The 16,188-nt window shown below is 31.7% G+C and overlaps 2 protein-coding genes across 3 annotated transcripts in view; one reads left to right on the top strand and one right to left on the bottom strand.

Annotated features, from left to right (window-relative positions):
- LOC148607648 (putative RNA-binding protein 19) overlaps positions 1 to 8,869 on the top strand; it is a 28,606-nt gene extending 19,737 nt beyond the window's left edge. Inside the window, exons 17-27 of one of the 2 annotated variants that reach the window (XR_015915273.1) lie at positions 220 to 316; positions 829 to 939; positions 1,166 to 1,366; positions 1,826 to 1,933; positions 3,628 to 3,720; positions 4,256 to 4,322; positions 4,755 to 4,890; positions 5,379 to 5,498; positions 6,030 to 6,358; positions 7,214 to 7,337; positions 8,435 to 8,661. Coding sequence is in view for 1 of the 2 variants with exons in the window: in XM_088545737.1 (XP_088401863.1) it covers positions 220 to 316; positions 829 to 939; positions 1,166 to 1,366; positions 1,826 to 1,933; positions 3,628 to 3,720; positions 4,256 to 4,322; positions 4,755 to 4,890; positions 5,379 to 5,498; positions 6,253 to 6,358; positions 7,214 to 7,337; positions 8,435 to 8,493 (1,222 nt within the window). In the remaining variant the exon portion in view is untranslated. Of the gene's footprint in view, positions 1 to 219; positions 317 to 828; positions 940 to 1,165; positions 1,367 to 1,825; positions 1,934 to 3,627; positions 3,721 to 4,255; positions 4,323 to 4,754; positions 4,891 to 5,378; positions 5,499 to 6,029; positions 6,359 to 7,213; positions 7,338 to 8,434 lie in introns of both variants that reach the window. The other variant, XM_088545737.1, reaches the window with a different exon arrangement.
- A 1,689-nt stretch (positions 8,870 to 10,558) lies between these two features.
- Positions 10,559 to 14,254, bottom strand: LOC148607647 (14-3-3 protein epsilon-like). Its single transcript, XM_088545739.1, has 4 exons — positions 14,056 to 14,254; positions 13,448 to 13,554; positions 12,587 to 12,930; positions 10,559 to 12,068 (listed from the first exon to the last, which is right to left on the bottom strand). The coding sequence occupies exons 1-4, from the start codon at positions 14,251 to 14,253 to the stop codon at positions 12,013 to 12,015; spliced, it is 705 nt and encodes a 234-aa protein (XP_088401865.1). The 5' UTR covers position 14,254; the 3' UTR covers positions 10,559 to 12,012.
- Positions 14,255 to 16,188: the final 1,934 nt, after the last annotated feature.

Here is a 16,188-nt window from a genome sequence, read left to right as displayed (position 1 = left end):
AATAAAACCACCATCATTCCCAATAAATTCTTATGACATTATATGGCCTGTGACCTTGTTGATGCTTTTGTGATCTCCCATATTGAGAGTTTAATCAATTATGATGCTGTAGAAGTATCCGTGAAAGATGAGGTCTCAATTATCAAAGAATATACATATACATGTATTCATAAATTTAAATGTATATTATTGTTTTACAAATACATGTATTTACTATAGTTCACATAATTGGAACACACTATTTCTTGGAGCAAATGCTGTAGCTAATGTAATGGCTGAGAAATATGGTACACAGAAGAGTCATATCCTGGATGCAGTAAGTACATGTACATGTATGACAGTCGATAAACCTCTATAATAATTATTTGTCAAATTTTGAGAATTTTGGTTATTCCATGGTATCTAGCCCAGTATTTATGAATATCAGGGAAACTTATTGTAAACTACAAAAATAATATGATTTTTGTCTGTTTTATCAAAATATGATTTTGATTTTGCAATACAAAGCATTATTTATTTTTGAAATTTTTTTTTTATATGAAAAATTGAAAATGCCAATTCTAATGATTGGGTTTGCAACACTGTTTATTTTTTGCAATAATGGAAGCTACATAACAATTTTCAAATTTACAGAAATTTAAAATATTGTCTTTATGGATTTAAGTCATTTTTCATTTGATTTCTCATTTGAATGTTATGATTGATATCAGTTTGATATTTTTCATGCGACATAATAGGGAAATAATTTTCTCTAAGATCCTATGGGATCAGCCTGACTTTCATTTTGAGAGTACAATTATTCCCAGGTGTTCTAATATTGTATTTTAGGAATCATCAGGAAGCTTGGGAGTAAGAATGGCTCTTGGAGAAACACAGATTGTGGCAGAAACCAGAGATTTTCTGACAGAAAATGGTGTAGTGCTAGATAGTTTTAGTCAGGTAAAAGACTCATTTTTTTGTTAGTTAATTAAGCATTGCTGTAATTGTTATAGATCTTCAAAGCCCAGGTACACAATTTTAGGGCATAATGATTTTATTTGTATGCCTGAAGTTTGAGTCTTAAGCATGGTTTTGGGTGTATAGCTTTTTCTGATTGCATATTTGTCCATCATGTGGAAGCAGGGGGTGTCTTTTGAGGTCTGCTTCTAGGTTTTTTTATTTTCAGGCTGAAGGACCTAGAAGCAAGACAGTTATTCTAGTCAAAAACTTACCATCGGGTACAAAGTCTTCAGAACTACACCAAGTGTTTTCTAAACATGGCACTGTAGGACGAGTAATACTGCCTCCTTCAGGAATTACAGCCATTGTAGAATTCTTAGAATCAACTGAGGCTAAATTGGCATACAAGAAACTGGCTTATACAAAGGTAATATCATACACAGTTTACACAAGATTACATAAGAGATTACATTTGTTGAAATATTCCATGGATGTAAAGTTATTGGACATACATGTACATTGGAATGAAAACTGTAAACCATCATATGTACTACTATTTTTTCATTAGTTTTTACAGCCCCTGACTATTTAATTTTAAAACAAGCTTTTAATGAATTTTTATAACAAATGTTCGAGAACTTATTTTTTAAATAAAACAAAGATTTTTTTAAAGTTTAATTGGAAGCAAGCAAAGCAGACAGGTAATCTATGAGGTATGGATTCATTGTTATATATTATGCATAAAAAAACTTGATATTCTATGATTAAAAATAATGAAATTTGTACATCTCTTCATGACAAATATGTTTTACTCATGCCCTCCCTCCTCCTCAAATTCGAAATTCTTGATCTGTTCTTGGTGTTTAATATTTCATTTTTGTTATAGTTTCAGCATGTTCCATTATATTTAGAATGGGCACCAATGGATTCCTTAAAACCAGTCAGTTCAAACAGTATAACAGAGAAAACTGAAGACAAACAGGAAGATAAAGAGGTATGAAGTTGAACCCTGGAATATTGTTTCTTACTAAATTTCTTAATTCTGTATTGGTACTGTAGCTGTGACTGTCTAATGCTCACATTGTAAATGGTTCATTGTTGCTAAAACAATCAATTTTATGCTACATGTATTTTGTAACACCTGAGGTATTTTTGTCTTTTATGGATATTTAGAATGGCTTGGAGTACTATTTTTAGTGCTTTTGTATTTCAGTTACCTATTTTCATGTAATTTTCATATATCAGCATGGAAATTCTTACTATGTACTGGCTTCCCAACCTATATTGATTCATTTCGTCTTCAAGTCATTGCTCTACAGCCAGACTTTCTATTTTATTTACTAGGGCGTGCAATATCATAAATTTTTGTATTAAAGCATATGAAAATAGTTAAATTAACTATTTTTGGAGTGTTAAAAACTTGCTTGAAGTACTTGATAAATTATCTTATCAAATGGTCATTTAATAAATTGGCATGTGAATATATTTGTTTGAATTCTTTAGAATATTTTTTAGTAACATAAAACTATGTTCATTGGACTTCTTTTGATATGCTTACAGCACTCGAATTCCTGTTAACAACATATTCGTATGTTTTGGCTAAACCATTTATTGTCAAGTTATTGGAATTTCTATGGGGACCAATTGTGCACCGCTTGTTGCAGACCTCTTTCTGTACTGTATGAATCACAATTTATGGGTAGAATGAATAAAGACCCTTCTAAACAATATTTTGTAGACAAATTTAATAACACATTTTGATATTTGGATGATATTTTGGCTTTAAACACAGATGATTTCAATATTTATACTTAAGATATTTATCCTGTAGAACTGTCTTTGAATAAAGCAAATATTGATAATAAAGAATGTCTATTTCTTGATCTTAGTATTCATATCGATAACAGTAAACTTGATAATTAAATTTATGGAAGGGATGATTTTTCGTTCTCTATTGTAAACTAAAGGGAAGAGTTGTGGTCATGCCAAAGTACTGTAACCCTGCCACATTTTTTGCACCTTTCTGAAGTCAGGAATTTCTGGTCTCTGTATATTTTGTTTTGTTTTTGCCTTTAGTCTTTTTTTTATGATACTTAAGCATATAGGGGCAGCTATTTCGCTGTACCTGGGTATAATGATGTTTTTGGAACCAGCTGCATCCTGCCCTGTGGTATGAGGATTTCCTCGTCGTTCATTGAAGACCAATGGATGGCCTTGGGCTGACATTTTCATCCCAGTTGGGTTATTGTCTCTTTGACATTTACACCATACCTATTCTCGTTATGTCGTGGAACAATTTTTTTCAAATTTAAATGTTTTACTTTGAATAATCAATGTAATTCTGTAAACACTATATTCTATGAAACTGTTTAACACAAGACCACGAATATTGTTTTCCATGAAATGTTTTAATATCACAATAGACTCTATAACACAAACTTTGGAGTTACTATTTTGATGGATATTTAGTGGATGTGTACAATTTCTCTGTGTTTGACATCAGGAAACAATCAAACAAATATGTTCCCAATCATTTCCTTCCTGAAAAGTAGTAGCAGGGTTACAGTTATTACAGATGGGACACGTCTGATCACTGTTGCTGTCACAGAGAATTTTTTTTTAATGTTAATCATGGAATGATTGAATTCCCATTTTGGTTTATCTGAATTTTAAATGCTTTTCTCACAGGAATCTGAGGAGGAAGAAGACTTATCAGAACCTGGAAGTACAGTATTCGTCAAAAATCTCAACTTCGATACAACAGATTCTTCTCTTTTAGAGGTCTGTTTATATTCTCCTGTTCTTATTAAGTAATTTTAGATATGCACACAACCTTTAAACACAGGATGTAGATTAAATTTTCATGAAGGGTCCTACTTCTTATATTAGTACTTTTTCTTCAATTTTCATGTGAGAAACTGATTCCATTTAACTAATTAGTTGTTAAAATTTGGACTTATGTTGTGAAAAAAACATGTTTACTGCCAGAGATAAATTATATAGAACCAAAATATTGCAACAGTGTCTTATGCTTTCAGTAATATGATTTTAAGCTTCGCCTATAAGGAATGGCGCTATTTATAATCAAATGACATTTTACTTTGTTAATGATGCACCTCTGTGTTTTTATATCAATTATGCCTCGATCAATAGGAATATGCAATACTGTGTATAGTGTACCCTGTGTGCCTGACAGAATGATTTTTGGCAATTCATGTTTTAGAGCATCTAAATATTCTAGGACATCATTGATGCTTTGTCCCCATACAAGATTGTTTTAAAAGTTTTAAACAAATCATTCAATGTTTATATTCAGAAATTTGAAAAATGTGGAAAAGTTAAAGCAGCTTATGTAGCAAAAAAGAAAGATATGAAAAACCCAGGTGAGGACAAAATGTTATGATTTTCCTGGTAAAAAACTAAACTATATTCTATAAAAGAAAAGATGTTTAGCCTTTTGATATCTATTAGAGTTAGGCAAATACTCATCATAGCAGGACATTTTAATTGCTTATAATTCTGACAAAATATTTCTTTGCTTAATAGTTAACAATAAGAGAACGATTGTCTATTAAAAACTACCTGTAAGCTGTAAAGGTTCAAATCTACGGGTATACCAATATCACATATAGTTCTAAGTTGAAAAGTAGTTTGATTAATATAACTTTCAGCTGTGTATGAAGCTGTGTATTCTTTCTGTGTCTTAAATTTTGATAAAAATTCACTTTCTTCTTATTATCTTCTGAAGTAAGTGATTATTGTTTAAACTTCAGATTGTCCCAAAATTTTAATTTGTGGTGTTAATTTTCTTTTAGGAAATTTGTTATCGATGGGCTATGGTTTTGTTGAGTTTGTGAAGAAACAAAATGCAGAGAAAGCTTTGAAAACTCTACAACACACAGACTTGGATGGACATAACCTAGAATTGAAAATCTCTAACAAGGCCACTATGTAAGTTCCTTTTGGGGAAGGTGTGAGAGGGAAGTTGTATGCCACAGTATAATGGGGAATATTTGTATTGTCAGTCATTTAAGGAGGTATACCTGGGGCAAGGGACACAACTCTTACAAATCATTGTAACGTTTGTATGCAGCATTTTACATCAATCTCATGTAAGCATCAAAGTAACTTGGACTGATTCTGTTTCAAATGAAAGCTTGATAGGCTTTGGTGAAATTGAATATGATACAAACATATCACTGATTTCAAGAGTAATGTCCCTTACCCTAGGTCTACCTCCTTTAAGTCAAATTAAACAAGTCAAAAATTCATTGAAGTAATTTATGTGTATTTTGCCTTCTTTTGGGTATAGTTATTTTCCTATAGAATAGCCTTCATAACAAATGTTATTTATAATTTATTTTGTAAGTTTTTAATTGGACAAGATAGACTTTTATTCTGTGAACATGTTTAAAGATGGAGTTCAATTTACTTTTTAGTCAGCCTGAGAAAGCTAAGAAAAAGAAGAAACAGAGTAAAAAAGAAATAAAGACTTCAAAGATTCTTGTTCGTAATGTACCGTTTGAAGCCAAGAGAAAAGAAATTCATGAACTTTTCAAGTAAGTGAAGTGTTTTCTAAATACTTAGGACTGATTTGATTTAAACTCATTCTGAAAAACTTTTTTCCAGTGTTTGGATATTGTTAGTTGTATGGAATATGTATCTAAAAGCTAAGTATCATAGACATGTATAAAGCTTGTTGATTCAATGATAGGATAACATGAATATTAGCAAAAAATACTGATGCATCAATATAGAAGGACAATTTAGAGAAAATAATCCAAAAACATCTCTTAAACATGAAAGCATGAGATGATCCACATCATAATGTAGACATAGAAAAACAGGACAGCACACACAAAAAAACTAAACATGAAAGCACGAGATGATCCACATCATAATGTAGACATAGAAAAACATGACAGCACACACAAAAAAACTAAACCACATGCAATATGAACCCCTTAAAAAATGGCAGTGACATTACCATAATTTTACCAAAATTACAAATTATGTGTACTCATGATTTGATTAATGTTGACTACTGATACTGTAAGCATATTAGTTTTTGTGATTGCTTTTTATTGCAGATTCCATCAAGTGAACATATTTGTTGGTATCAATATTCACTGTTTAAAAAAATGATAAGTATTATATAATGTTAAAAATCAGTTACATGAGTACTGTTTTTCATGTTTTTCCACCCATCGCGAAAAAGTGAAAATAAGTACACTGCGAAAAATTAATGCATTTACAGTAAGTATAGGGCAAAATTTTGTTCTCACTATTAATATTTTAATGTAATGGTTTTAGGGTTTTTGGAGAATTAAAGTCAGTAAGATTACCAAAGAAATTGAGTGGTACAGGCTCACACAGAGGATTTGGTTTTGTTGATTTTCTCACTAGACAAGATGCCAAGGTATGTTGTTTTAAAATTTTGTATGTCCTTACTACATGTAATAGAACTGATATAAAATTTTTACCCAGGCAATAGTTACACATAATTAAAAGTTTCATCAAAGAATTATGCTGATGAATGTGAGGGATTCTAGCAATTTTTTTATCATCTTTTTAAACAATAGATGAAAATAGTGTAAAATTGTTATTTTGTCAATAATTAAGTACCAGTCCATATAAAATTTAGACACTGCCTATGGTAGAGGTGATTCATGGCATAAATACCCCCCTCCCCCAATGAAATATTCTTTTTCGGTCTATGAATGCTATATTTTAAGATAACATAAAAGTGTGATTTTACAGGTAACATAAAAGTGTGTTTTTACACCCCCAATTTATTGGAGAAATATTATTATTATTATGGTGCATTTGTCCACAGACTTTTGGTTACAGTTTTCTCTGCAAATACCTACTTAGCCACTTGATATTTTGACAGATGCTTCATATAGTTATGCCAAATTATGGGATTTGACTGAAGCAGCATTAAATTCCTGTTGATGACTTTGTTTTGACCGTATGGTTACTGGGATGGAAACCAGATGGTCTCTTTTTGTGCGGGGCCCATAGAAATTAATGTGTCTGTTTCCTGCTACCCTACCTTCCATAAATTTATGGCCATTTTGACTCCAGCACTGTTAAAGTCTAGATTGTTTCACCATTGACTCAATGTCAAATGTTTAATTTTCCTACCTACCTACTCAATTTTTTTTCTTGTTGGTAGCCGGAAACAAGGCTTTTTTTTTTTTTCTTTTTTTTTTTTTTGGCCTGAGCTTGCTTCAAAGTTTTCTAGTTTTATGATTAAAAGTAACTTTTTCAGAGAGCATTTGAAGCATTGTGTCATAGTACTCATTTGTATGGAAGACGTTTAGTGCTTGAATGGGCAGAAAGTGCTGAAGATTTGGATGAACTGAGGAAAAAGACAGCTGAGCACTATCATGATGGTAAGTTTAAAAGGTCTTTACAACAAAAGCAGTGATGTTGTTCAGGGGATAGAATTGGTTTCTTCTGGATTAAATTACTATCTGATGAACTGACCAATGGAGATGAAGATTTAAACTTTAAATCTGGTTATGCTATTCTAAGTTAATTTATTGGACCCAGCATTTCAGGCCATTTTTCCAGAAAACTAATGAGAGAGGGAGGCATTTCTTTTTACATCAAGTTTATTTGGAATTTTATTACAAATCATACATTTGTACTATATACATGGTGATGTTCAGGGGTTAGATTTGGTCTTCCCCATTCTCTACTCAGAGTTATCGATCCTTTCTCTTGGAAGAGAATGGATCTTCCCTTGATAAACTGAAAATTACTAGTGGAGCTGTCTTAGATAATAACCTGGATAAAGTAGATTCATACTTTTCAATAGACAGTTCCACTTTTTTATTAATTACATGGTATTTAAATCTTATGGGAAGAAAACATCAAAACTTAATACCCAGGTTGATGGGTGTGTTTCATAAAGACCATACACATGACGGCTTTTGATTCCAGGTGATAAATAAATTAAATACATAAACAAACCTTTTCAACCTTTAGAACAATGCTTTATTTTGCTTTATGTAATATAGGTTAAGTTTGAATATGATGTAAATTGCATTTATTATTCAGAGAGATGGCCCTTTTTACTTCAAAATTTTAGAATGCAGGGGTATCTGTGATCACCAGATCAACACCTACACTTTTAAAATAATGAGTTTCGGCTTTGCCTATGATGGATGGAGCTATTTGCACTAAAATAACATTTCACTTTGATGATAATGCACTGCCATGTGGTTATATCGCTAATATCTTGACCAACAGGAATGTACAAGACTTCATATAACACATGATGTGTCTGTGTTCAAAGTTGAATCAGTTGCTTCTTTTATGAGCCATTCATGATTCTTAGCATCTACATATAAATGACAGTGCTGACACTACTACCCTAACATTAATTGGAAAAGCCCAAAATAAAAAGAAATGTTTTGTAAGAAAACTAATGTTTAAATACTCATGGGTCCAGTTGATAACATGAAATTATCTTGTTATATTTCAGATGTTCCCAGTAGAAAGAAAATGAAGAAATCCTCTGTCCTAGATCACTTGCAATCATGAGAGTTGAACTGAACATCTTGCTGAACTTGAGACAATTCAAGATTAACTAAATTGTCACGAAAAAAAAATGATAGAGCTGGGAGAACTTAGCTTTTGAGAATACTTTAATGATTTACAGGAATTTTTTTACCATGGTCATGTTGAAGGATTTAAAGTAGTTCAAAATGGTTTGTTTTGTTGTGCATTGCAAAAAGATCATTCTATGAAAATGTGTTTTATAAGCATTCAGGCCTCCTTATTAACGTTGATCCTAAGCATTTGGTTGAATTTCTTGTGGAACAGCTTTTTATGAATTACTCAACAGTGCTGTAGACAAGTTAACCTTATAATATATATGTTTATGTACAAAAATAATAAATAGGTGTCGGATGTCTCATATTTGTGTGCTATTTGATTTACTAAACCAAGACTCACTTGGTTTATGACATGATCTTCTGTCCTCTTTTTGTAATTCTCATTACTCTCATACTACAGAACAGAATTTCAATAAATTTGTAGGTGTATAATACCAGGAAATTTTGTAGGCGTAACTTTTAAAGTATCAATATAAAGTGTAGACACATAATTCATTGGGGTAGAATAAAATGCTTACCCTGTTTCATATGACCACTACAGACTAAGCTCTGTGAGTAACATTTAGTCTTCTGATTTTCATGTAGTTTTCTCGTTAATGGTCTTAATGGAAATTTAGTTAATGCGAGTTTTCAGCTTCATTATTGAATGATGCACTCTTGTTTATGCTTAAGTGACAAGACATACGTATCATTTCATGTCACACGATGCTCGCTGGTTGAGTTTCAGTAAGAATATAATTGTTCCTTCACAAGAATGAGTAGTTCTACAAAGGAGATAATACATTGTAGTATATGTAATTGGTTGTTAGCGGGGTTTAGGGCATGGAACCAAGATATTAGTTGGTCATCAGTTTTGGTGTACAACAGAAGGGTCTTAACCTCTTTACATTAAAATTGCATCTTGTTTTGGGTAAATTTTGTTCAGTGTTTTGTTTCGCAAGTAATAATTTTGGTTCGATTTGGTTGTATTAAGTACATGTCACCTTTAAAGCAGGCAGCTTATGATTAGTGATTTATGCCTTATTTATTTACAAATATTTTTTATTTGAACTCCAAATGAAAGTATTAACACTTGGAATTTCCTGCCAGAATATTTACACTATAACCAGTTAAAAAAAAAATTTTCACAATATACATCAGATCCAAGGACATGAACACTGGAAGAGTTAATATTATCTCGAGATTTATCACCTCCTGCCTGGTGTTTAGGCAGAACAATACTAAACACTTCCTTCGTTATCTCCTCCACAGATCTGTAACGGCTTCCCGATTTACAATGTATCACAGCTAGCTTACGTTCTGTACTAATTTAACAAAGGGGCAGGGTAAGGACTTGGCATTGCAGACATGTACAGCCTTGAAAGAGTGAAAATTCCCTCAGTGCAAGAGATTGCTACCTTCAATGACATTTGAGATTTAGCATGTCACTGATTCCGTTGTGCCAATTTCTTAAAGCACAGATTTGTAAAGTTTAGGTCATGTGACCAAGTACTTCTCAGATTCTAGTAGTAGATTATTCACCATAACAGGAGTAACTTTTTTTCATATGAAGATAGGAAGTTACTTTTAGGGTTTAACAAATGTGTTTGAATGTTTCATTATCTTGAGATACGATATCACCACCTCCTGAAGTATCACTGGAGTTACCAAATTTTACAACTCCACAACATTCATGTTTTGTTTTTTTTTTTGGCATAAAGAATAGGGCAAGTAGTCCACTAAGATTAGAAGGCATTAATAATTTTTTTTAATTAGATTACGGCACATACAATGATGATGTTCGGAGGACAGTTGACCTTCCCTTGATTAAATGACAATTACCAGATAAAGTTTGAAACTCCTTCTCAATAGTCCAGATAACTACTTCAAGAATTCATCAGGTCAATTATCCAATGAAACACATCATCAGTGTTTATTCTGTAATCGAATACAAATTCTTTAATCCTCTACAGCCATGTTGCTATGATCAAGACATAAAGACACCAAGATGCTTTGGATCAGCATGTTTTACTGTTAAAAGCATGACACCATACAAATATCATATCATATACAAATGTTTAATCTAGAATAAACTATGCCATGAAACTATCAGTAGTAGGGAAAGATAGAGGAGAGTGTAGTCACAACACTAGACAGGAAACACATTGGCAGACTAACAAACAATATCAAATTAAAAATCACTAATAGGTGTCAAGTGATTTCTACATATTCAGATCATTTTCTACATGTCAGCGATTTTGTGATTGTGTTTAACTGTTGTGAAATCAGCATTGTCATGCAGTGATATCCTGAGTATTTTTGAAATTCACCTTTATTAACTTTTTATCAAATTATTTTTTGTCAATCCCGTTTTTTTGGTTTTTTAAAAAAATTCTTGTTGAACTAATTTTGTCTGTAAGGTAATACAACCAAAATAATGATAATCTGTAGACAGAAAACTAAGAGACTGTAAGAAAGTATGTGCAATTTTTTGCTGTTAGTGTTTTAAAGTCAACATCAATACTGTCCTTCTCACACATTAAATAAAAAGTACATATAAATAAAATAAACTCCATCAATAGTCTACACTATATATAAACAATAGATATTACGATAAATTCCAGGTAAACAAGATGGCTAAATTCTAAAAAATGGATCCATGGCAAATTTCTGCTGCTTTCCAAAATAACCCCCAATCTTATTGGAACCAGGAAAATTCATTTTAAAAAAGTTAAAAAAGATAGTCATACAATATGTTATTAATAGGTTACAACATGAAGCAAAAAAGCTAAGAATTTAGAAATCTTTTTACCTGGTCCAACTGCCTTTGATAATAAATAGTAAATGGACACATATATCATGCAGTTTGACAATATCGCAACATGTCACATTTATCCCACACAAACTGTTCAATTTCACACCTGCTGTTCACAACTACAACAAGTTTCACAAGTAGTATAAAAAATTATGAATGAAACCGTTTGGTCCTGTTTTACACTGGTATGTTAGCTTTAAGCTACCTACCACAATTCATATTAGTACATTAGAATTTTCAGAGCAGCTATTTAATGAAAAACAGAAAGTGAAGGCATGGAATACACATCTTACTTAAGCACTCAGGTTTGTGGCAACAACATTAACACGAATGTCGAAAATTTAACAAATACCTACTTTTCAAAACATTAAATCAATATATCAGAAAGACAAATATTGTGGTGCACTAGTACATGTAAATGATGTTATAAAATGTATTCTCCATGCCTTCAACAGTGAAAACAACGTGAAGATATGGGATAATTCCGTCACACTTTACAACCTGACGTTAGATAAAATTGTTCATTGTGACGTAAGCAGGTGAACCATACAGAGTTCCTCCTTCACTTGAAAGATGATTTCATCAATCACACTAATGTGTCAATTTAATAAAAATTTGAATAATTCTTCATCAACTAGGTCACTACATTTCTTATGATCCGTCTTCTCCTTCAAGATCTTGTACCTGTTCCTGTTTTTGATCTGCATCTGAAAAGGATCAAAAAATATTACTGCCTTGAAAATTGATGACCTATATTTAAGCATGTAGTTCTTCAGACCCCATAATCTGGGATGATTTTACAAGGTTAACAAAGCAGAAATTGGCAAAATCAGAAGTAAATATATGATAAAAAATAATAAGCATAACTATAAAATCAGGATTTAAAATAGCAGAATTCTACTAAAAGAGTGGGGAAAAAATCATCCCCACATCATAATGCTTTGCTGTATAGAACATGGACATGATTTTACAAAGCCAATCAAAAAAGTTGAAATTGTCAAAATAGAAAATACACCTACTGCAAAATCTGGATGTGAGAAAGTGGAATTCCTCTTTAAAGCAGAAAAAAAATCATGTATGAATACATCACAAGATATTTGATTTTCTTAATTATTCAAGTTTATCTGTATATCAGTTCTTTATAAATGTATTCAATAAGAGTGGGTGCAAATTTTCTTTAGAATGCAAGTGAATTTCTGGAATTACTAAAGGACTAATTTTATACCATCTGCTTGCATATCCGATGTCCAAAGTGTTAAATTATCTCTCAACAACTGCATTATTAATGTTGAATCTTTATAGCTCTCTTCACTTAAAGCATCCAATTCAGATATAGCTTCATCGAATGCTGCTTTGGCTAACCTACAAGCCCTGTCGGGTGAATTCAGGATCTCATAATAGAACACAGAAAAGTTCAGGGCCAAACCTAGCCTAATTGGATGAGTAGGAGCTAGATCTGCTTGTGCTGTGTCACTTGCAGCTTTGTAGGCAACTAAACTATTTTCCGCAGCATCTTTTCTCTCTTTCCCGGTGGCAAATTCAGCTAAATATCTGTGATAATCTCCCTTCCTACAAATTCAAATCACGACAAACTTGATATTCTATGCATTACTAAGTACATTTGAAATAACTCAGTGCTTGAAACTTGGCTTTCTAACTAAATTTGCAACTTTGACAACCTTTACATAATTTTAAATTTGAATAGTAACATTCTGTTCTTATTGTAGAACAAATTTTCTAAAGTTTACACCACAAATGATTTTTTTTGTAAAATTGTACTTAAATAAGTCTTTGTTAAACTGGATAGTTAATATTATGTAAGTATAATCTGAATCAAATGTTACTAGACAAAAAAGTTAAAAAGTTCTGCAATAGAGAAAAAAAACTTCAACTTAGCGAGTTCCATAAGAATACCGTTTTTTTTTCAAGATTTTAATAACCACAAAATGCTGTTGGGATATTTAACTAAAATCAGTAATTTTCTTTTTTTTATTTTTCTTCATTGTTGAAAAATTAACTGGCAACTGGTCTTCAGTGAATATGGCCGTGATGAAATCAAAACCATACAACTGTTACCTTAACTTACATTTTGTAATAAAATACTTTAGATTCACCATTTCCAGCCTGGGGAATTAAATGATCATCCAAAATTTTTAGGACATTACCACAGATGCCTTTCAACTCTTCCTCAATCTACAAATGCAAAACTTGGTTATTCATTAAATTTAAAATGCTCAATATACAGAACATACTGACAAAAACGTCAGGCCAAAATAGTATAACCAGTAAATTTAATTTCTTGAATGAATAAGAATAACATAAATAGTTCCTTCGAAAATTAACGGAATCAATGTGGATTACTATATTATGTATCTTATCAATTCCTAAAATTCTGACAAGCTGCTTCAGGACTATATTTCATGATTTTTTTTTCAAGTTCAAACAGGCATATTTCAATAAAACTCCGAGGATCAAGCTTCCTGCTATGTACAACATATGATATTGTGTCTTTAATATCAACGAAGTTTTTCAAATTCTATATAATAGTGTCAGAGGTGGTGGGCTGACATACTGTGCGATACATAGGTTAGTACATCTTTCAACATAAGTGGCAGGAGAGATCTAAATTTTTTTTTTAAATTAAATCAATCAATAAATGCAAATGAAGGAAATTACTGAATACATGATTTTTACCTTCTGTCTGTACTGTTTCATTTGATCTTTCTTTTCAGAATTCTCTTTACTTTCCTCTTTTTGTTCTAAACTGCTCATTATTCGCCATGATGCTCTTCTGGCTCCAATGACATTTTTAAAAGCAACTGATAGAAGATTTCTCTCTTCAACTGTGAGGTCAATATCCAGACTAGCCACCTTTGTCATTGCTTCAACCATTTCTACAAAGACATGAACAACTGCCTTATAGGTTCTACTTATTGATTGAAGGGAATTGTCTTTTACAAAAGTTCAGAAAATTTGTCACAAGTGTATTGTATCTCAGCCCAAAACTGATATTTTGCTATAAGCTTCTAGCAATGCTGAAACTTTACAAAAACTAGAAGGCCTCTTTATCACAGAAGCAACACCTCATTTGTTAGTAATAATTTTTTTTAGTAAATTAAATGCGTCTGTAAGACACTAATGATGCTCCCGCTCGCTAGATTTGCCAAAGTAGGAACATGTTTATTTTTGTATGAAGACATGGTTTGCAGATCCAGAAATCCTTCCAAGACTTGTGTTACTCATGGTCTGGGGACAATTTGGGGATCAGAAATTCCTAAATATATGCATATCTACATATTGTATCCTGGCCAGATAGTGTCATGAAATTCTGTTTGGTAGTGTCAGACTAGTTGCGATGAGAAAAAGAGGGCCGATGGACATATTGACACATAAAAAATGTTAATACCCCTCATAACAAATTCCTATCTTTGTTGCTTGGGATATATTTCTAACAAAAATAACGAAGTCTAACTATCACCCAGTTCCGTAATATTTCATGAAAATCAAGATCCTATGACCTTGCACACCATCATGTGTAGAAATATCCTCCAAAAATATCATACGAGCCATATACTATTTCTGATGAAAATGACTGTCTAACTTTCACCAATTTCCGTAATATTTCACGAAAATGACCCTGCACACCTTCATCACGTGTAGAAATATCCTGTAAAATAATTTACCTTCTCTGACGTTCAAGTGTCCTCAAAATACTTAAATAACCATGCCATCACAAATTTTTGGGGAAAACACTAAAAGTAGACAAGTCTTTTGACATCAATATTTTACATGGCAGATAATTGACTGCATGCACCTAGTAATTCCTAATTGATCAGCTCTTCCAATCTTATTGCATTACAGGTAATTTGTAATAATCCTCATCTTTGACATTGGTTTATGTGGAAATTACTTCTATAATGAATATCTGTATACATGCTCAGAACAGGTTTGTTTTTTTCTAAGTCACACATCAAACCTAATTGCAATTCACTAATGAGGGATATATAAGGTTGTTAGTAAAGGCAAGTCATTTTAATGTCTTCTTCAGAAGACATTGTAAATGATTACTATTGATATCATGTAACATGTCAGAATTTAATGGGCCTTGTTGACACTGTTTATGTTGTACATATAGGTCATCATAATTTATGGAAGCCACACTGTGATTATTCTAAAGAGTTAAATGGTTGCCCAACGGCAGAATGTGTTCTATATTCCTTTTTAATGCATCCCCTCCACTGGTAATTCTGACAGCTAGTAGCTCAAATTGGTTATATATAAGAAAAATACCTCTGTACTGTTGTTTATATTTAATAGTAAAACAAAAGTTTACTTACAACAAATTAAACATGAAGATTAAACAAGTAGCTTCTACGAATGAATGACCAAGGACAATTCTGAAGTCTGAAGCTAAAGATTTACCATATCCATGCACATATACGATCGATGGCAGGATTCTCCCCAGGATTTTCAAATAGTGCTGTATTCAGCGCGCATGACACAACATTATTGTCTCGTGTCGAAACATGCCACTTAGTATTTAATGGATTATATTAAGATTGATCAGTGTATTAAAAATGCACATTTGTACATTGCTGTTTATGTTTACATGAATTATTTGTAGGTAAATATTTTACATTTTTTCTTCTTTTGCTGTAATTATAACTTAAATACCATTCTTTATTTTTCCTTTTTAGATTAACAGAATAATTTAAGATATCCTATCAAATTATGATAAGAAATTCTTCATAAATATTTCCTTTAATTCATACACACCCAGTGTTCTTCAAATTTTTGCTGACAGCAGACCCTTGGAAATTACAATTT

This window comes from Perna viridis, chromosome 9 (assembly GCF_037379345.1).
Source record: "Perna viridis isolate PV_CMFRI_1.1 ecotype Kerala chromosome 9, ASM3737934v1, whole genome shotgun sequence".
Taxonomy (NCBI): Eukaryota; Metazoa; Mollusca; class Bivalvia; order Mytilida; family Mytilidae; genus Perna; species Perna viridis.
Note: the sequence above shows the minus strand (reverse complement) of the source record. Positions and strands in the feature narration are given on the sequence as shown.

Coding starts and splice junctions, on each gene's coding strand:
- LOC148607647 (XM_088545739.1), bottom strand. CDS start 14,253: ATGGTTGAAGCAATGACAAAGGTGGCTAGTCTGGATATTGACCTCACA. Junction 12,931..13,447: donor AAAGTATTTTATTACAAAAT/GTAAGTTAAGGT, acceptor TTGAATTTGTAG/GAAGGGAGATTATCACAGAT. Junction 12,069..12,586: donor ATCGGATATGCAAGCAGATG/GTATAAAATTAG, acceptor GATCCTTTTCAG/ATGCAGATCAAAAACAGGAA.